The sequence below is a fragment of the Triplophysa dalaica genome, chromosome 4 (assembly GCF_015846415.1).
Source record: "Triplophysa dalaica isolate WHDGS20190420 chromosome 4, ASM1584641v1, whole genome shotgun sequence".
NCBI lineage: Eukaryota > Metazoa > Chordata > Actinopteri > Cypriniformes > Nemacheilidae > Triplophysa > Triplophysa dalaica.
Genome location: NC_079545.1, coordinates 6,886,042 through 6,908,102, shown reverse-complemented (window position 1 = coordinate 6,908,102; position 22,061 = coordinate 6,886,042). Strand labels below are relative to the sequence as shown.

Genomic DNA, 22,061 nt, shown 5'->3' with positions numbered 1-22,061 from the left:
ATTTGAACTGTATGTCTTGTGAATAAATGCTGAAAATATGACTCTACAAGGTCTTTTCTGTTCTCGTCTGATTTAATCTTACATTCTTCTGTCTTCATTGAGGTTTTTCTACCAGGTTCAAATAGTGCCATCGATTTTTTTCTTCATGTTTTGACATTCTAGAAATATTTGACTTTATGCAAAAGTAAAGATTGTCATCTTTTCTATGGTAAAATATTTTCTCTTAGTTTCCAAGTAATATGGGGAGACATCTATAAGTAAGGCATTTGAAGGTTGACTTTTCAAAAGCATACACTCTGGCTCTGCAGCGTTATGAAAATATTGCTCTGTTTACTTGAGCGGTCTTACAGAACAACCTTTGGCTCAACCAATAGCATGACTATGGGGTGGCACAAACGTTTTGGTGAATTTGAGAGACTAAAATTGGGGACCTTAATGAAAAGAGAGTGAATTTCCAGGCATTCCAGGTTCAAAACAGATGGTGAGGCTTGTGAACCAGCAAGGTTCTTTTGGTGAAGTGGATGCATGTCTTGCTTGTTCCTGATGAATAAACACTTCTGAGGCACATTCTGTTATTACCAGAAATCCATTATTCTTTCTGGTAGCATTTTTTATCCTTCTATTTTGTCCTGTGCTCTTGGATAACCACTTTAACCTTACCGCTTTGATTAGTGCCACACTTATTTCCGTCCAATTACTTTTCCTCTCCCACTTCGAGCTGTTTGTCTGATTTGTGACCCATTTAATTTGTGTTCCCTATCTCCTCTCTTGGACTCATAGAGGTCAGATACAATAGTGGAGGAGAAAATTGCTTCTCAGCTGGTTTCCTCAGTTCATCACAACAAACATTGTATTTTATTGCTCTTTATAGATTGTAACAAATGACAATTGCAGTTTATTTGTTCTAGAAAAAAATAACTTTCTTGATCCTTAAATCAGTTTGTTTATGTATGTGTGGCATAAATTCAGGACATAACACAATGGCTATGTTTGCATTCTCATATGACCTGTATGCTCTTTGACTTCTGACATGTTGGAACTGCAACTGCAATAATAGGGATTTTGAAAACAGTACAGTTTATACAAAACAAATACTTTCTTACTTTATCACATATAAATATCACATATACATTACATATATTTGCTGGCCCACAGATCTCTAGTGTTTTTTATTTTTTAACCATTTGAATTTGGTGAATTCACAGATTCTATACATGACCTCATAAAATTGACAGAACCGTCCGTTTGACGTGTACTTCTAGATTCCAAGAAAATTCAACAAGTGTGAGAGAGGTAAATAACGTCCTACCTATAAATATATATATTTTTTTAATTTGGCTGTAGCCAATAAAACATTTATTCCATTTATTTCCTGAAATTTCTAATTTTGTATTAAACAATATTTTAGATCTCTGCGCATTTTAGGTTACCTGACAAAATATATACAGTACTTTTTAAAATTCACTTTCTAATGGCTGTTGAAACAAACCCACCTGATTATTTTAATTATGAGTGAGCTTCTCTATGATGGGTTCTACCGAGAGGGGAATTAACCTTCCGTATCTTTCTAATTAAAACGTCTGCATAATCAGACGAGGGTTATTCTTATATTGTAGTAAATGCTAATCCTGTCAAACACAGCTAAAATGCTAGGCAACCAATGCTGACAAAGAGATGAAAAACACTAAACTTAGTTGTTTCTATGTATTTTAGGTGGCTGCTTGATGGCTGACCCCAAGTCTCTGTCCCATTCTGCTCCCTAGACATTCCATAAAAAGGATTGTTTACCCAAACATACAAACTCTGTCATCATTTTTTCAAAACTATTACTCATCTGCGGAACACAATGGAATATATTTTGAGAAATGTCATTGGGGTAAGTGCTGCTCGGTTCCATTCTTTAAAACATCTTCTTTTGTGTAAAAACCCGTACAGGTTTGGAATTAAATCAAGCCAAATGTATATCCCTTTTGTTATTTGACGGAATAGTATAATTGTTGTCATTAAATAGAAGCAGTGTTACTTAACAAGCCACATTATTCATGTCCTTAAAATCTTTGATGATTTGTCTCTGTTGTAGAGAAATGTAGAATACAGCGATAAATGATTTGCCAAAATGCCAGTGCAGCAAAAGTTTTAGATAACCCAAACACTCGTGCATTTACATTGACAGAAAATTACTTTGGAAAAGACCCAACATTTCTTTGTGTAATTATACCTTTTTTAGCTTAAATGAAAAAAATGTGACATCTGGAACATTTTAGTCTTCTCTCCGAGATGTGGAGCTTTCGAAGAAAGCAATAGTATCTTATTCTTGACTTATTCTTTACTACTAATTATGATAACACCAAGTGTTCAGTTCAGCTGTGTTATAACAAAAGACTTTTAATAACTATCTCAAGCTCTGATATACTGGGAAACCCCCAAATTACTGTCCAATATAAATGTAATAAAATTATCCATTATTACAAACAAAACCAACAAAAACATCTCAAAATACATACGTTCATTTACACAGTTTGAAGGGAACTTATCTTTGCAACATTACAGTGATTCGTAATATGATATATAATTGTGCTAGCACCATTGAAAATCCATTAAACATCAACATCATCATCCATACGGCTTCACTGGACATATGGCGCCACTGTATTGAGCAATCTATCCATCATACATTCATGCATGGGGTCCTTTAGGGCATCATCACCCCCACACCACCAGTAGCTGAACATTACATCTCATGGGATGGCATCTGGCTCTGCGGGTTTGGGTGACATCATTGGAGACAAGGCTTCTGCATAATTTATGTGCTCTGCCTTCTGCTCAGTTCTAACCTGGCCAGCCAATCCGACAGGGACCTTCTCCCCAAGTGCATTAGGATCAGAGAAAACAGCCTTTATTGACTAAATCTAATCAATACGTGCCTTTCCTGTGTGCATGAGGGGGGAAACAAGACGTTTTTGGAAAGGAAGTAAGGGACTGGGGTTTAACCGTATTAAATTAACACCCATCCCTAAATTTTTTTACATTATGGTTCGAGTTTGCTGTATTATTTGCTGCTTTAATGAAATCAAAGCAAGTGACAGAAGCTTGTAGATCTTGTTACAACACACATTTGTGTAAATTAGACAATGGGGGATGTGTAGAAACAAAATACTACTGAGAGGAAAAGTTATCTTTTTTATGGTGAGTATTTTGAGGTTTCTTACAATTGGGAGGTATTTGCTTACAGCACATAAGGGCATGTCTTGTGAGGTCGTGTCCTTTAGAAAATCAATGAATCAATATAGGATTGCATCATTCACAATGGCAGCTTTGTGTAGATGCTTTTTAAGTTTATGTAAGAAAGAAGCAACAGATAAATTAAACATTCTGGGAATGTTGCTATATATAAAAGCAACTCCTATAGAAACAGGCAGATCATTCCACCATTCCACCATGATAAGAAAGGTCTAACTTTCCTAATGTTTTACAGGATAAATCTCCATGGGGGGTTCGTTCTGGCAACATGACCAGTGAAGCTTAGCTGATCATCAATTACCACTCCAAGGTTCCTGGCTGTCCAGGAATGTGAAATGGTTGATGAACCTAGTTGAATGGAGAGGTTGTGATGAATCTTTGGGTCAGTCTAGATCACAAGCAGTTCAGTCTTTGCTAGGTTCAGTTGCAAGTGATGGTCTTTCATCCAGAGTGACATATCACTCACTCAAGCAGGCAGAGATGTGAACAGATGCTGTTGGAATGTATGTCAGAAAGGAAAAATGGAATTGTGTATCATCTTAATAGCAGTGATAGAAAAAGCCATGTTTTTGAATGACCGATCCTAGAGATACCATACAGTATATATTGAAAAGAGCAGTGGTCCAAGCACCGAGCCCTGGGGTACCCCAGTAGTGAGATGTTGAGGCTCAGAGACCACATCGCTCAATGATACACTGTATGACCTACCCGAAAGGTAAGACTTGAACCATTGGAGTGCTGTTCCCGAGACACCCATTGCCCTGATGGTTGACAAGAGGTTGTTGTGATTAACTTTGTCAAAATCAGCAGATAGATCTAGGAGGATGAGTACCAATGATTTAGGGGCTGCTCTTGCCAGTCTCAGATCTTTGATGACAGAGAGTAGGGCAGGTGGTTAGAGAAGATGACCTTAGGAACAGCAGCTTCAGATAGTAGAGAAAATGAAGGAAATGTCTGTGCGTGTCAGATATTAGGACAAGTAGAAGGCGATGTGGAGAACTGGCTGCTGATGGCAGTATTTATGTTTATATGAATGAAGCAAAATAATCAGCCGTTAAAGCTGAGGATGGTGGGGGGGGGATGTGGACAAAGAAGAGCAGAGAAGGTATTAAAGAGAGTACGAGAGTTATTATTGGTGAAGGCAGATGGTGTGACACTGTCCTGTGATTTGATCCAGATTTGAGTAAGGGTTAGAAGGTTAAGGCCATAATGATTTGCAGCGGCCCTAATGAAATATAATGACATCATCTAACTAAACACGCACATTAATTCACATTTTTGACATTTTCACAATATAATTTTGATGATTTACTTCAACTATAATATTGAGGAAAAAAGTGGCAAGGTCCTTTGGATCCTTTATGTCAACATACAGAGGCATGGTTGTACAGTAATTGTTAATTGTTGTGTGGTGGTATAATAATTGTTAAACATTCTTTTTGTAATATATATTACTTTCACAAAGTTAAGCATTGCTTATTCATTTCATATCATTATTTTCTAGATTGCACAATAAAAAAATCAAATAGACGATGGTTATTATGTTGTGACTATAGAACACTAAAAACAAATGAATGATATGTTATATTTTTGCCTTTAAAGTGGCCATTATTTGTCTCTAATTTTCCGAATCTGTTAGTTTCTTCAGGTTTCAACCTGAGATGATTTTGAAACAGAACGGAAGTAGTTTTCATTTATGCTCTTAGTCCAAATAATCCATTTCAAAAACGTTTCATTAAATACAATTTTAGTTTTTAGTGAAATATGTTTTCGAAATTCTATTTTGTCTAGAAGCACATGCTGTTAAAGGAATAGTTCCCCGACAAAAATGAATTGGTCCCCAATTGACAATGACTTGCATTGGTCTTGTGTTCAATGGGACTTTTGGTCCCAATATATCTTCTTTTGTGTTTTTCAGAAGACAGAAAATCACACAGATTTAAAAGGACAACATCATTTGCGTAAATGATGACAGAATTTCATTTTGAAGGTTCATTTTGAAGGTGCCTAAACTCTTTAATGGTATTATAATAAAATTTAATTTTTGGAACATTTTATCTGTGGTACACTCTAAAAGAAGGCTGGATTAAAACAACCCAATTTGGGTCATTTTGTTAACCCAACGCTGGGTCAAATATAGACAAACCCAGCGTTGGGTTATCTTAACCCAGCCAGTTGGGTTAAATCTTTGACCCAGCATGCTGGGTTGTTTTAATTAAATCAACTACCAATGGTGGTTTAAAAAAAAAAATGTTTGGGTTTGTATGTAAATAATAATAATAAAATTACAGGAGGCATTAGTAAGAACCAAAATTTAAGTTTTATTAAGGATCGAAATGCAAGACAAAACTTGCAATATTTTAATACTCAATTAACAATAAAACAACATATTAAACACTTTGATATAATTTATGTTTATACATATTTAAAACTGTATATTTGATATTTATTACTTTCATTAAATATGTTCATTTTGTATAATTTATTTTCATTTAAGCTCTTTTACAAAGAAGTGGTGCTTTGCTAAGGGTGGGTTTCTTTGTCTCCTAATGCTTTGAATGCTTTGAATACACCACCGGCTCACATTGTTCATACATTTCAGGGAAAACAATCATATGCAGGTTGTTTCCTTTATAATAAAGCTGGAATAGGATCATAAACTACATCAACAAATTGTTTAAAACATGTTCGCTGAAATCCCTCCGAATCATTCAACAAAGAGATGACTGCAAGAGGAGAACCGTGCCATTTTTACAGGCTTTGGATTGAGGAAAGTTCTGCTCAATCAATTGGACTGACCTCACAGGACTATTGTCTGTTCACACCTGGCTGAAAGCAGACACTGAGGTGAGCGCAAAAAAGAACACTTTCTTCCCTTCATACGCCATAGAACAGCAGAGGTCTGTAAAGTTCAGAAAGCATATTGGGCTTTTATTTGAAAATCTATAAATTCTGAAAATGAATACCCTTGTGTTTATTTATGCATGGGGTTCCAGGCACGGAGAGAAACTGCGGTCCTGGTGCCAGCTGTGCTCCTATCAGTGTCTTTCAGTCCACTCCATATGCTTGTGTCAGCACCTCATTCAAATGGGTTCCTGAGGTCTGTTAAGAGATTGAGTGAAGAGACTTACAGAAAGAGGAATCAATCTCATCTCGAGTTATCGAGAATAAAGTTATCTATTTATATCTGGAGCTCAAAATGAAGGTTTGCGTATAGCACATTTTTCGGATCCGGCTTATTTATTACTGAAAAGAGTAGAGATTATTCAAAATTTGACAAACATGATTTGATCAAAGTCAAATTATAGTACACTATCATTTTTACATATAATCAAATGAATGCTATTATATTATTTGGAGTGTTTATTTATTTACTAATTACAGGGCAAAATAAACCAAGTGCTCAATGTGAATTGCCTGTATCTAACTGTGTCTTAACAATGTGCACGTTGTGTTCAAAGGCATCAGTGAACAATGAAACATCAATTTCGGTGCTGCAGCTCTTAGCTATGGCTCGTTGCTTTACGAGGGCTCTGTCTTGTAAACTGATCTCACTGCCCAGTCATGACCTCAGCCTGCAAGTATGAGTTCTCAGCCTGGACCTGCATTTACCGGCTCAGCCTGCCAGAAAAACTGAGACTCATTATCACCAGTCCCGCAGGAGAACAACTACTATGGGCGGAGCAAAGGAGATAAGTTTTATCCTTCATAACAAGGAAGCATTCATAGGCAATTTTGGAAACAGCAGTGCTGTGTTTCACACATAGCACACTCACATGCGGATATGTGATTTACATTCAAAATGTCTTTACATTTTCTGTATTATTTCTCTCAAATTACTTATTTAACATTTGTTGGATGTTGTGGAATCTAAATGTAGTTTGATTAGGCTATTTAATGGCAGATTCCCATTGAGGTAATTAAATGTGATAACGTGTTGATTAGAAATGTATTTATTTGTTTGATCCTTTTTGGTCAAAAATTGAAAAAGATACAATATTTATATGACTTACGTCTTTACGAATATTGACCGAATTATTTCAATAGGCCTACGTTTTTTGACTACCTTCAGCAATGTTGCGAGATTTATTTAGTGCTGTTTAAGTAATGGACAAATGAGCCTTCTTTAAATACTTTATTTGATGGCAAAGAAGCCATTAAAACACCACCCGAATTAAATATCTGTGATGTTCTTTGAAGGTTATCAAAGAATAGGGGCCTTCATTAAACAGCTCTAGCCTATATAATCAGGTCTCAAAAAACAATTTAATACATAAGGAAATTTGTCATTGAAGACTGTCTATTGACGCAATAGTGCAACTGTATATAATGTATTTAGAGTCCAGACATCACTTATGATATTGCAATCAACCTACAAGAGTGGGAGGGGTAAATGATGTTACCAAAAGGTCACCGAGTATTCAATTACCAAACAAAATAGAAAACTAGATACATAAAAAAAACAAGACTAACAAATGTATATTACAAAGCAACATTTATAAACTTAGGAACACCATCAAATGTCAAAATAGGCTTTGCTTACTTCTAAATTTATTACAAGGTGAACGGGTGCCACCTACAGGAAGGAATATGAAATTACAATTCAATGGAACATCAGATTTTCTTTTATGGGACGAGGTAGACATTTTGCTTGATGAAAAAAAGTACTGAAAAACATTTGCAAAAGGGAAACCGAAGCATCCAAACAATTATCTCATGTAGAATGTGCATGCTTTGGTCTTTTAATCTATTAAGAAAATGACAGGAAAAACTGGGACAAATTGTTGTTGGAAAGATCTAAAAAGGGGCATTAAGCCATTGTTGAGAAAGGACATTGGGTGCCCCAGAGTAAAAGCTTTAGAAAGGAATATTTATTATTATTTTATACTTTAACTAACACTGTTGTGATTTTAAAACTGTGTAATTTTCTTTGCAAGATGTTTTGAAAAATATTGGTTACCAAAAACTGTTGGTCCCATTCGACTTCTACTGTAAGGACACAAACCAAGTCAATAGGGACCAATGGATTTCGGTTACCAACATTTTAAAATAATTTTAGCCCCGCAGAAGGTGTACAGGTTTGAAATGACAAGAGGCTAAATAATGACAGAATTTAGATTTTAAAGTTGAACTTTTAAGAGACCACAAACTTTATATCAAATTTTTTGATATATTGCCATTTCACTCGTGTCTAAATTTGAACAACCACACCTTGGGAGAGATGAAGTCAAACATCAATGTAAGAACCATGAAAACTGTGCTAAAGATTGGAGGTATTCACAATCATTTATAAACTTTCCTAATACACGTTTAATTGTATTGCTTTAATGAACATTTGGATCTAAAATTAGATACCTCCGTTTGAGATTAAAACATTTGCCCATTCCAATTAACCAAACTTCAGTTGGTTTGTTTCGATTTAGAGCCATAACTTGCAGCTAAAAATTGTTTTTGAAATTGGAGTTCTCATTTTCACTCTTACGCAGTATTAGGAGACCGAAAAAGAGCATCATCCGTCATTGAAAGTTTCTATTTCCAGCAAATTAAAATTTCTAAGCCATATTTAGTAGTTCATACTACGGAGAAACAAAACCATAGAAAAGATTTTCACAAAATTAACTCAGCTATAGCGTTTAACAATCACTATAGGTAATTGTAGGAAAAGTCAAATTAGAAACAGTAACTTTGAACTTAAAACGTTAAAATGTTTATTTGAATTAAAAATGTACAAGGTTGCATAAAGACATTAAAGATCACTTTTGCTCTTATCATGGCAGTGCAGGAAGGAAAAAAAAAAAACTAAACTTCTCAAACATTAAAACTTGCAACAGTAAAAGCATGCATAAGTTACAATTTTTACAAGGCAGCACATAGTGCTTAAATCTTTCAAAATATTCCCACACTAAGAGATTTGCTGGGCCAGCTCTTTGATCAAGGATGACTTAAGATGAGAAATTGAAGCAATTCTCATCTGCTTCTGACTTGAGTACTTGTTCTTCACAGCCTGAGGAAGAGAGCAAACACTTAACGTCACAGCAAGTGCAAAACATCAGTTACTTGAGCAGTTAAGGCCCAAGGCACTCACCAGATGCTTTGAAAGCCCCTCATTGACCCTCACAACATTCTTTGCAATGTGTCTCATCACAGGAACCAACGCATCTTCAGTGTAGCCCATGTAATGTTGAAGAGTAGGGGTCTGTAACATGGCAAGAAGAATTGTTAAGCAACATGCTAAAGCAAAACTGGAAGGAACAAACTGTCAACTTACCCAATCGCCACAGTTGAACACCTTCAGAGTCAAGGCATAAGCTGCACTAGCCACTTGGGAAGGAGGAAAGTGGACCATGTCGTAGTCAATCATGGTAAGCTCCAGGAAGTACTTTGCCAATGTGTGATGTTCAGCTGTCACCTACAAGAGAAAAAAAAAAAAATGTATTCTAGCAAAAATAAAAAGGAGACTTCAACACCATGACAAAGTGAAGTTCTTTACGTCGCCAATCTTTGAAGCTCTCCTGAGGAACTGCAGGGGCAGAGGTCTTCCAAAATTGAAGTCAAGAACCCGAAGGATCTTCATCTCCATATCACGGATCTGAGCAGTAGTATAGGCACGGTCGGTCACAAAGGCAAAGTCTGCAATCTCTGGTGGGTACATCTCCTCATACTTGGAAGCAATGAACATGGCTGTTACACCAACAAGCTGCAGTTGCTTCTTTGGAACTAGATTTTCCTGAATGAGCAGAGCCACACGGGAAGTTTCACATTAGTAAAAAAAAATCCAATGAAAAAGGATGACAGTGTATAGAAAATTCATAATTTTACCTGCAGGAAGCGATCGATGATGGCGACGGTCATGTACATGGTCTCCTGCAGAAGCCTAAACTTAATCTGGACTTGGACGAGCCAGTCAATAAGAATAGCGCGCATATTTCCTGTAACCTCCCTCCCTTCCAGATATTTTTGCTTAACAGCTTGCGCAGTCTGCAAGAACAACAAAAAGTTATTTACAGCCAGACACAGCTCATCGAAATCATTGAATACAGCATGTGCGGCAAACCTCAAGCTGGCGGAGATACTGATAGATATCCTTGACATATTCACTGCAGAGCATGGGATTATCATAATCATCTGCATCCACATCCTTAATATCAAGCAGAACGTCAGAGAAAGCCTGACACAGATCATCTGAAGCACAGCCGGAGGTCTCCATGGGAACAGGAGAGGGGGGTGCAGACAAAATCTGCGATTTAAGAAAACAAGTTAGATGCCAGCCAATTTGTGTATGATAGGTTCATATCATGCAATAAAATAAAAACAAGATGCCTACAAACACCGTTGAATGTCGAAATGAAAATTTTGTTATAGCTTTTAAGTACCCTGGTGAGGGAAAAGGCTAACACCAGCCCGAGATTGTTGTTAAGGGGGGTTTAAAACCACCTTAGTGTGTCAAGCTGGAACATCTCGGGCTTTTAACAAACTTAAGACATTTTTGATTGAAAAGCACCTTTATTATGCATTTAAGGCTTCATGTAACCGACTCACCTGAACGTCATTCTTCTGAACTTTAGGAGACCCCTTTTTGGGCTGTTGAACCACAGGCAACTTCTCGGCTACGACCTCTGGAACGGGTGCAGCCTTCGCATCCTGGATCAGAGCAATACAAGTTAAACGGGAGGGTAAAACGTCCAAAACGGGCAACGCCGAAATAAACAAAACGTACCTTTTTCCTCAAAGCCGGTCGTGCCTGCGGGTTGTTGCCGATCTCCCCCAGCGCGGCCCTTGGTCTCAGTGCGGGCTTGTTCGCTACAACTGCTTTCCCAGGCAGAGCGTTCTGATTCTCGCTGCTGACCAGGCGAGTGTTCTGGTCACACGGAAGACAAAAATAGGTCACTTAAAAGACTTGAACGGCAATGATAACTGCTCCCTGTAATGGGAGCAAGTGTATAGAAAACAAAATAGCTACAAGTATCATTCAGTAGAAAAGTGGAGAACTTAACTAGGCAAATGTAGCAACCACGTTTCATTTCAACAGAATTAGAATGCGTTTACAACTTATACAACTCAAACAAATGAGTCGAACTAGATAATTGACTATGCGCATAAGAAAAAGCACAGTTTTCAACAATTTTAACCAACATTTAAAAATGCAATAAAGAAAACTTACTCTAGTAACACGGAGAGCCATTATTTTCAGAGACTTGTCGCTGTAATCGATGAACAAACTGTTTGATTCCGCTCAAACGAACACGATGTAACACTGTTCCTGCCCTTCGGTTTAAATCGTCGCTCTTTCGAACTTGATTCGCTGCGTTCGAAAATCACTTGCAATCTGATTGGCCGAACTGCACCTGATTTCAATGCGTTTCCAGGACAACTAATCATCATGTGACGGCATGGGGCGGTACGAGTAGAACGAGTTCTTCTTCTAATGTGCTGTATGGTGCGCATGCTTAATACTGCCATCTTTCGGTGTGGGTTGACTTCCTGTTTTTCCTTATTTACATTTATAAATTTAGCTTTTATCCAAAGCGACCTACAAATTACAAGATTAGAGAGGGCATTTATCATTTTCTCCAAACAAATCGATTAGCAATACTCTAAGTTATAATATATAAGTTATTGTTTTATAATCTTCGATGTGTGTTAGTCAAGTCAATGCAAAACAAGCGTGCATTCTTTGAAGTTGTGGTAAATGTGGTCTCTGCAGAGCCACAAATCTTTGTTTTTTCAGGTTTATATTTTATTTAAATATTTATTTTGCTACTGGGCTGAAATATGATACTGATAGTTAACTTTTGCTTTGTCAACCCTGGACTAATACAGAGAAAGTAGCCTACCTTGTTAACTTAGGTTAAAGTCCCAGTGAAATAAAAAAATACAATGCCTATTTTTTCATGAAATATTACAGTTTATTGTAAATAGTTTATCAATGTGGGTAATTCTCTTTCAAAAATTTGTGTGCCCTCATAATCTGTAGTTAAAATCTGAAAATGCACTTCCTTCCTGTACTGACTATCCATAATGAATGACCATGCGATGTTAGACGACTTGGGCGGAGCATCTGTAAACTCCTCCCCTTCAACTGTCAGTCTGCTGCGAGGACCATTTAAAAACTTAACAATTTAACGGGTGTTTTTATACATCCAATCAAATCTCAGAGAAAGACGAAAGCGATGGTCGCTATTTTTCTCATTAAATATTCAATTTCACTTGGAAATATAATATATGTCAATATCAGAAACAACACAGAGCCTGTTATTAACATTATAAAATACTTTTATTAAAAAAAGAGATAGATTAAAAGTACATCTTAAAACCCTTTATTTCACTATATTTTTTTTAATGCAACCGTTTACATGATACATGTGCCATCTTTATAATATTTCATGGACTCCATCTGTTGTGTCATGGTTAGAACCTCGTGGAATCCGGTGCTAAGGCCAGACATGTGCTGAAAGTAGGCCTCTTTTTCCAGTTGAATAGTCAGGTTATTAACACCAGCATCTTTAAACACAGCTGACACCTGAAAAAGAAGAAAAGCAAGCAATGCAAGTCAACTCAAACAAACTTCTGTATATTTGTCAATAAGTTAGTACTGGCAGCCGGTAGTTATCACTGAAATAAGGCCCGACAGTGTGATCAGGACCCATTGCGTAGCGGAGGGTCTTGTAACACCCGAAGGGACTTATTTATGTGACAAAAGCTGGCTGCCTGTACATTATCCCGCTTATTACACGGCTACTTGCCACACGAGAAAAAAAAAGACATGAAATGTGAATTTGAAATATTTCATTAGCTCATTTTTACCAAATCCAGACCTTCCGTTTACTTTCAGTTATAAGAAACAACGTTCAAATGTCACGAACAGGCAATTTGGTTTAATCAATTGTAAATATAATGTCATATATGTTATTAAGAGACATATTGATATTTAATTTATCAAAAAGAACTGCCAAAATGATTTTCTGCGTCCAGGTTACAGTGTGTTATTAGTTTTGAGAGGTTGTTATCTGCGAATAACGAATCTGTAAATGTCGCAACTGGCCAATCAGAATCAAGCATTGCAACGAGCCGTGTAATAATGCACATTATCAACGCAAGATGACTTGAGAAATCACAAAGCTATGTTTTACAAAAAGGTCATATAAATCTAGAATGGGATTATGAGAGGTTTATATTTAGATGAACTACTCCTTTACAGGGAATCAGAGGAATGTCAGAGAGGTTTGAAACAAGGTGACAGAATTTTCCTTTTTTGGGTAAACTATTACAATATTCTCACCTGTTGAATAATACGCTGTTCAAACACATCAGACATGAGTTGAAGATGAATTGTCCCAGCAATGACACTGGCGGAATGTCTCCAAATGTGTGGGTCACGGTAGGACAAAACCCCTTCTATTTTCTGAATCTGTGTTTAACACAAGAACATTAATGAATTATGTGTCTGAATCACATAATAAATAAATAATAAATAAATTCCTGCAAAAAAGGGATAATTCAGGCTACATTCTTGAGAAGTCTTCATACAGTACCTTCTCAAGAGCAAGGTTGAGCTCTTTTTCTTGCTGAGGTGGAGTTCTCAGCAGAAGTACCTCACAAGCATCCTTTATAAGAGGAATGACACTGAGAAAAATTAGCGTGGAAATGAAAAGAGAACAAATGGGGTCTGCGATCAGCCATCCGAACTGCCTGATGAGAATTGTGGATATAATCACACCAACACTGCCCAATGTGTCGGCAAGCACATGAAGAAACACTCCTGAAAATATAAATTTAAATATTTGAATCAATATAAAAATGTACAAGATAAACCATGTAAATGCACAATGTTCATAAAAAAATGCAAAACATGGGTAGACATGAGTGAAGAGATAGTTTTAGTCATGTCAGATATATTTTGGAGACTGCCTGGTTTATTTTTTTGTGAATTATTTTACTGTCAATAATGTTGCACAACAGATGAGAAGCGCAACACCATGTCACGTCTAGGACAACAGCGTCCAGAGTTGTAGAGGAGCACAACATTTCCTTTTAGGGTAAAAAAAAATAATTTTTTTGGTAGTGTCTATAGTACATAACACCCACAATACCCCTACCCACCTCTCATATTAGCATTCATTCCTCCTCCAGAAGATCCATGGGAATGGCCGTGGCTATGTGAGTGTCCATGTCCTCCATGACTGTGTCCATGGCCTCCGTGGCTGTGTTCTGCATGCCCGTGCTGAGAGTGGCCGTGCTCATGCCCAGAGCAGCTTCCTTTGGAGGCTCCATGAGAATGAGCATGGCTGAAAGCACAAATACCCACCAGATTAACGATGAGTCCGCCGACCGACACCGGCTGCAAAGAAAAACAAACCAAATCAGTCCATCAAGACACCAACTTAGCAATCAGTACTGACCACAACAATGTGCATGAACTGTATATTAGAGGTCTATACCGTCAACATATCTGTGTTGATGTTTGGTGGATCGATAAGTCTGGTGACTGACTCCATGAACACAAAAAAAGCTATGACCATGAGAAACAGGCCATTGATAAATCCAGAGAGGATTTCCACACGACCATACCTGAAATCAGAGGGACACACTGTTAACAGCAATAACAATGCCATCTTTTCCTATAATAATAATGAAGATGCTATCTTGTCAAACACAAAATAATTATAAAGGTAAATGACCCATAGGAATATATCCTGGTTGCCTTCCATCTGGTCATGAGGGCAGCAAAAAGTCCCAGCACCAGAGCTGAGCAGTCAAACAGCATGTGAAAACCATCCGAGATCAGCCCCAGACTATTGGTCCAAACACCATAGAAGAGCTCTACGAATGTGAAGGCCTGAGCCGAGATCGGCATGTTAGATTGTAGGTCAGGGGTTATAGACACATACTCAAATATGAGCAAAATCATGTGTGTAACGAACCAGGTTAAGGCAGAGGAAGTAGAAGATCTGTCGTGAGTCATACTCCTCCAGGATCTGTTTAAGGGAGTCTTTGATGAAGCGAGGCATAGACTGAGATGTGTGGTGGAGGGCGTCTCCCATGAAGTTATAAAGAGGTGTTCCTTCAGGAGAGTAACCCACCAGTGTACCTTTCTGTCCCTTTGATGATGGGGCTGATAACACACAGTCGGCTGAAAAAATTCAGATAAAAAAGATTTTCATCCACAAGAAAGGTTTCCACCTGAACTGGTACTATGTGACTAAAACAATTGTTATATTTCAGAGTAAACTGCCTAATGGTGGGTGCCATATTGACATCACGACAAGTTTAATAATTTACACTTGATAATAACCCTACTATTATTGGACAGTGGGTTGCAAAATATTAAATAGGTGACAAATGTATCTCTACAACATGGTATTTCGAAGTCTGGAACAAGCATCTGCCACTAAAAACCTGTTCTTCAGCTTGACTCTACAGCAACATTCCTTTGTGTTTCAACAAAAACAAACAGAACGTGTCTTTAACCTACCCATGATGAAGAAGCAAGCGCTAACCAGCACCCCACCCGACAGCACATGCTCAGTGCTACTCTGCTGGACTGTTTTACTTATAACTCTGAGCTGGTCAGTTAATGGATGGGTCCAGAAGTTAGCCAGCAGCAGGCCACAGAGGAACAGGAACATAGAGCCATAGCGGGCACAGCGTGGAGCTTCCAGCTTTGTCGTGCAGATGGACTCCACGTAAAAGTCAAGTATCATCACAGAGAAGATGATCATAAAGAACGGCAAGATGAGGCCTGACCAGGATTCCACCTTACTCTGAAGATTTCCATTATAAAACACGTCATGGAAATATCTCAAAACGATTGCATCAGAATAACGCAACTAGTTCATGGGGTTTTAAATATAAATGATGCCAGTTAACGAAGCTTGATTTGAACACCAGTTCTGCTGGCTCTCACCTCAGTGGTTGCAGACAGCACTATGACCCAAGGCAGCAAAACTACGGAGGACACCAGGTTAGACAGAGCATAAAGGCGCTTCGCACCACCTATCTCCACTGATAGTTTTCTAGATGCTGTGTTAAAGGCCACCTTCAGGCACAGAGCCAGAACCAGGAGAACCACTCCACCCTGATCAAAAAAATCAGAAATAATCAGTCATTTAATCAGAGAATCAATCACTTACATAGGGTTTCTGTCGCTTAAAGATACAAACTGTTAAAATGAGCACCTTGTGGTCCGCCACTCCTAGAAACGCAATTCCTGTGTACAACGCATGGGTAAGAGCACTGTCATGGTGTCCTTCAGCTTAACAAACAAATTTAAGGAACATACATTTTTAATACAGCATATTTAATTTTTTGTTCAATTGAAATCAAAATTGACACTGCGTCTAATTGTTTGAAGGATCTATTGACAGAAATGCAATACAATATTACATAACTATGTCTTCAGAGGTGTATAAAGACCTTATATAATGAAGCGTTAGTTTTTAGCCATTGGAGTGAGCTGTTGTTTGCAATTCACAACCTCACCACTAAATGCCGCCATATTTCATTCACTGGACCTTTAACTTTCTTAATACCCACTAATACAAGTTATTTTGCAATTTATTTTGTAAATCATTTTTTGAGTACCCTTAAAATAAGTTTAACGGGAAGCATTTACATAGTTTCAGCTATTTGTAGGTTGCATCTTCCAAATGAAAATATAAAGTGATTTTCTCTCTTCCGCAGAAGTTCTTTTTTGTGTCCATACAATAGAAGTGAATGGGGGGCTTTGCGGTTCAGTAACCAACATTCTTCAAAATATCTTCTTATATCCTAAATAAAGTACAGGCCCTTAAAGGATACGGTGCTCTGCCATCTTTGCCATGAGATCGTCATTGTCAAACAGCAATAAGCAGATGACAGCTATAACGAAGAAAGCAGCACCCCTTGTCTTTTGAGAAAAGCAAAAGGAGAACAGGTGAGATTATATATTAAGCGCATTTTATGATGCTGGTTATCATTTCTCTAAAGTTCTGACCTTAGAAGGTCCCCCTCCAGAGCTAGTGAAAAGAACGCTGAGGAGCGAGATCACCACCAAGTCACTGTGCTCGAACAGTAATAGTGTCCTGAAAGAAAGAATATCATTTGAGCCTAGCAACATTCTTCCAAGGATAAGGGAAGTTACATTATTAAGATTCAGTCTAAACACATACCTGAGTGGGCCACAGAGCGTCAACCCGAAGAACCCCAACAGGGAAATGACGCAGCTCATGACCGAGTGTTTGAGGATTTTTATCCACTGAAATTAGAAAACAGATGAGTGGGCGGCTGTGTTCAAACATGAGGTGAGATTTATTTAATGACTGTAACAGTGTAATGTCTTGAGGTCAACATAAAACAGCATTTGCAAGCTCATTTTACTTTCAACATGTTCTTGAACAAGCACCTTCACCAAAGGAAACCAATAGAACGTGGTTAGATTGGTGAGATTTTGGAAAAGCTTCATTACTTTTAACAGAAGCTTAAAATAATTCATGGCTGTTAACAAACATGCAAAAGTGGAAAACGGTTTCAAAGGAAGTGGTGGTAACATTTTTTTAAAAGATTACAAAAGCATTTTTTAATCTTCGGAATAATATGACAACTGTTAAACCTTCCACAACACGGCCAGAAATATATGTCAAGTAAGTATAACTTTTAGCTATTAATAGATTTAAATTGGAATGAATGGGAATTTCACTTTTAAGCATCAACTTTAAATAGATTTTTGGGATTTAATAATACTACACCTGTCTTTTAGGTATCATTTTTCCTGATGAGAATGGCTTTTGAAAGAAAATCAATATCACGGCACACCTAAGTTGAAAAAATGAAGCAATAATTAAACACTCATCACACATTTAATGTATCTGTAATATGAGGTTATTTCATCCTTACCCCAATTTCAGTATAAAGAGAAACTGTACAATGTGCACAACTTTAAGAAGGTCATAGGACTCAAATATCCCAAAGGCCTTCAGCAGCTTGGTAAAGAAGAGCAGCACTATGTACCGGGTCAGCCTGAAGGAAAAAACACTTCTTCAAAGTAAAGAAACGGACGAGGCTAGCATCATCTCTTAAAGACAGGGTATAATGTGACTATTATTGATAAGTACCACAGAGAAGCATGGTTACAACATGTTTTAATCAATAATATTATTAATGAATCAGTAATATTTAAATATTATTGATTATATATATATTTTTTTAAAGACTCTGAACCCTGGTATATGAATAAGGTAACCAGTTTTGTGGGTACTCAATGTGAATTTATTTAGTATGACAATAAGTATTGTTCATCCTGAACACAAGCTTTATTCTATCAGCCAATCAGATTGCAGATTTTGTTTTACATTAGGAGTGGTTTCCTGTACAGGGCTTAAAAGGATAGTTCACCCAAAATGAAAAATTCTCTCATTTACTCAGATTCTTGTCATTTCAAACCTGTATGACTTACTTTCTTATGCAGAACACAACAAAATATATTTTGAAGAAAGTTGGTAACCGAACCGCTCTGGCACCCTTTCACTTCTATTGTATGGACACAAAACCAATGTGAAGTGAATAGGTGCTAGTTAACTACATTCTTCAAAATATCTTCTTTTATGTTCTGCGAAAAGAAAGAAAGTCATACAGGTTTGAAATGACAAAGGGTTGACTGAATTTATATAAATGATGACAGAATTTTCGTTTTCGGGTGAACTATCACTTTAAGATTAGTCCTAGACCTAGACTGAAATAAATGTTAGCGCGGTCTAAACTGACTCATCTTACAATCATGATCAGTGTCATTGTTTTGTCTCAGAATGCACACAAGAAAAGTTTTTATAAGGGATGTTTTACAAAAACTACCTCAATCTCCTCATTTAACTAGGGCCTAGTCCTGGCTTAATTTATATCTTGTCCTGAAAACCGCCCTGTTATGTTGGCGTTAGGTGGCGTAGGACTGGGTGGGCTGGTGGCTTGTTATCTTTTTGTCTGATTTGGTTTTGGCTTGGGGTTGTTTTATGGGTGGGGTTCAGAAAAGTATTATTTATTTTTTGACAGGAATATTCTTTCCGGACCAACAAACGATTTTGATCCAAAAACACATCTTGGCAAAATCACATAGGCTAAGTGATAACAGAGGATGATCTATTGGAAAGACTGATGATAAGGCTAAAACTTACAATGAACATAATAACATAAGCACATTTTTAAATATTCCCAGAGTATTACTATGGTTTTAAATGGATTCTTTGAAAATAAAGATTGACATTTAGTACTATGGTGCCGTTTGTAAAGGGTTACGTTTTTTTATTGGCATATAAGCTTTTATATTTTCTTACCTGGCATTTGGAGCCTCAACTCGCCCCAGTTTTCCACCGGAGATGACATTACTGCTGTATTTCTCATCCATTCTGCTGCTGTGTGTATGATCTTTCACTGTTAATATGTCTTTGAACTCTTAATTGAGAAACTAAAGAAGCTCTGGTGTGGTTTACTGTGTTTACCTGTTCAGAAGGCTGACAACGAAACTAAGCTCAGATTCCAGGCCTCTTCGGTGCGGAAATGGCTCATGTACTGTTTACCAAACACAGCGTTGAGCCCTGAAATAGTAATCGTTGGTTTTTGAAAAACATATTGATTAGAAATCAAATTTTACTGTTAGCTAATAGCAACATTGTGGACTGAGAAGTGACGTGAACACTTCCTTGCATATGGCAGACGTCGCGAATGACTTTCAAAATAAAAGTCACACATCTCAAAATGTGTTTAGGATAATTCACACTAAAATAAAATAGTATTAAAATTGTATAATCAATATCAGTGACTTTTCTGTGTTTGGTATTGTTACTTTGGTTTAATGACAGCATGTCATTACAGTGATTGATGCAGCGAACCTGTCAACATCATTAGCATGATATGGTTTGGCTTATTTAATTATTGCCTGACTAGTATATATTTGTAAATATTTTTGTCTTTATTTCACTTTATAACATTTATTCATTTAAATTATTTTTTATTTCCAGAATTATATTACAATACATTTTGATTTCAAGATTTTCATGTTCATGTCTGATAGTAAAATGCCTATAAGTATAATGATTGCATTTTACTTAATTTATATTAGCCTATTTTGTTAATATTATACTTTTAAATAATAATATAACATAATATAATATATTATAATATTTATTTTACAATTATTTATAAAGTTTTGCTTAATATTTATTTAAAGTTCTCTACACTGGTAAAAAAATCTTATATCCATTGACCCAGTGTAATATTCAACACTTGTATTATTTGGTCAAACAGGCAGTTATAAGTAAAAATTTGTTTTTTAGTTATTCATAAATTAGTAAATATTAGTTATTCATAAACTAGTATATATACATTTTATTAAGCACTGGCAGATTATTCAGCATGGAATATTTTTCAGTCTGTACAGTCTATCTGTAAATCGTTTCAAAAGGAAAAATAATATGACAGATGAATTAACAGTGTAGCATTTTCACCTTTGCTGAAACTGTGGCAGATGGTTAAGCAGGCACTAGCTGACAGATTCATGAAGTGACTGAAAGGTGCATAAAATTGTCAGCTTCTGCCCAAGGCCTCACTGGCACATCAGCTAGTGAATAAAATGACCTTTAAAGGTGTTTATGTCTAATCCTGCAAGGTGAATCATGTGTGTTATTGGTTTAGTGCAGGCCACAGATGGAAGACCTGACGTCAAGAGATGGTGTGTACAGTGTCCTGACCTTCATTTGCTGTTATCCTGCTCATCTATCCTTATAATGTGTAATGTAGTGAAGGTCAAGCGAATATACTGTACAATTAATGTATCTAATTCACAACGTCATCTTGTGCTTCAGCTATGAGTTGAACAGCAATGCAGTATATCATGCATTATTATGCAGCTATGGGGCAATTGCAGGATGCAGTCGAACATTGTAAAGTTTTTTCAATCACAAATAATATAAACACTTAATGCAAAGTTCTTTTTACCCACGAAAAAGTGCCATTTAAAACATTAAAAATAGATTTTATGAAAATGATCATCAGAAATGACAACTGTTACAGTATTACTTTAGGGTGCATGTAAAAATGTGCTATAACATAATAATCTTGATAACTATTATTATTGTTTATTTATTTTATGATATTTTTATATAAATTGTTTTTTATTTATTTATCACAAACACAATGAAATGAACAAACCGATCAAACCACTAGATGGCAGTATAAAGCTTTTTATCTTTCTTCAGCACACTCTATAGAGCCACGAGTCAATGTTAAAACGACTGTTAAATGAGACCAAAACATTACATTGCAATAGAAGACAAATATCTATGCATATTCTATCATCACAAAATAACTCTTCTTTAAGTAAACAACAACAAGAGCTTACAGCTCAAAAAGAGCTTAATTTTTGTCAAATGCCTTAGTTTCCATTCTTAAGACTATATGGTCCAACAACATCCTCGGGGGGTCGAACGCCATCATAAGTTCATGCCTATGGTCCCGGTCAGCCCTTTTTGTGCAAAGCTGAATGATGTGATCATAGAATTATATAAGATTGCAGTATAACCGGTTTCTCCTGCCAGAAATGCAAGCAAAAGGACACAGGGTGGAGCAGCAATATGACATCACAGAGTCACCCAGCGTTCAGCATGCATGCAGAGGGAACAGAAAGGCAAAACACGCTAGACTTTGTCATGGCAAATGAGTCGCTTTTGGATAGAACATCTATATTAAGTGCGCCGCAGGACTCGGCACAGAGTGTGACCATTCATGCTTCACACACATTAGCAGTATTTGGCAAGCGTTGCCGATTTCAGAGCCAAGATGGAAATGGAAAAGAGGGA

The 22,061-nt window shown here is 36.8% G+C and overlaps 2 protein-coding genes across 2 annotated transcripts; both read right to left on the bottom strand.

Moving 5' to 3' along the window:
* Nucleotides 1-8,931: 8,931 nt before the first annotated feature.
* Nucleotides 8,932-11,573, bottom strand: ccnb1 (cyclin B1). The gene is made up of 9 exons (XM_056746059.1): nucleotides 11,402-11,573; nucleotides 10,958-11,098; nucleotides 10,780-10,881; nucleotides 10,295-10,477; nucleotides 10,060-10,218; nucleotides 9,731-9,967; nucleotides 9,509-9,649; nucleotides 9,326-9,436; nucleotides 8,932-9,244 (listed from the first exon to the last, which is right to left on the bottom strand). The coding sequence occupies exons 1-9, from the start codon at nucleotides 11,420-11,422 to the stop codon at nucleotides 9,143-9,145; spliced, it is 1,197 nt and encodes a 398-aa protein (XP_056602037.1). The 5' UTR covers nucleotides 11,423-11,573; the 3' UTR covers nucleotides 8,932-9,142.
* A 968-nt stretch (nucleotides 11,574-12,541) lies between these two features.
* On the bottom strand, nucleotides 12,542-19,912 carry slc30a5 (solute carrier family 30 member 5). The gene is made up of 17 exons (XM_056747314.1): nucleotides 19,707-19,912; nucleotides 19,542-19,619; nucleotides 18,112-18,234; nucleotides 17,964-18,030; nucleotides 17,388-17,473; nucleotides 17,213-17,300; nucleotides 17,038-17,125; nucleotides 16,416-16,492; nucleotides 16,145-16,315; nucleotides 15,713-16,001; nucleotides 15,162-15,370; nucleotides 14,919-15,076; nucleotides 14,679-14,808; nucleotides 14,341-14,578; nucleotides 13,773-13,999; nucleotides 13,520-13,648; nucleotides 12,542-12,760 (listed from the first exon to the last, which is right to left on the bottom strand). The coding sequence occupies exons 2-17, from the start codon at nucleotides 19,610-19,612 to the stop codon at nucleotides 12,590-12,592; spliced, it is 2,322 nt and encodes a 773-aa protein (XP_056603292.1). The 5' UTR covers nucleotides 19,613-19,619; nucleotides 19,707-19,912; the 3' UTR covers nucleotides 12,542-12,589.
* Nucleotides 19,913-22,061: the final 2,149 nt, after the last annotated feature.

Coding starts and splice junctions, on each gene's coding strand:
- ccnb1 (XM_056746059.1), bottom strand. CDS start 11,422: ATGGCTCTCCGTGTTACTAGA. Junction 10,219..10,294: donor AGTATCTCCGCCAGCTTGAG/GTTTGCCGCACA, acceptor TTGTTCTTGCAG/ACTGCGCAAGCTGTTAAGCA. Junction 9,437..9,508: donor TGTTCAACTGTGGCGATTGG/GTAAGTTGACAG, acceptor GCCATGTTACAG/ACCCCTACTCTTCAACATTA.
- slc30a5 (XM_056747314.1), bottom strand. CDS start 19,612: ATGGATGAGAAATACAGCAGTAATGTCATCTCCGGTGGAAAACTGGGG. Junction 17,126..17,212: donor CTGGAGGGGGACCTTCTAAG/GTCAGAACTTTA, acceptor TTTTCTCAAAAG/ACAAGGGGTGCTGCTTTCTT. Junction 16,493..17,037: donor GGCAAAGATGGCAGAGCACC/GTATCCTTTAAG, acceptor TTGTTTGTTAAG/CTGAAGGACACCATGACAGT.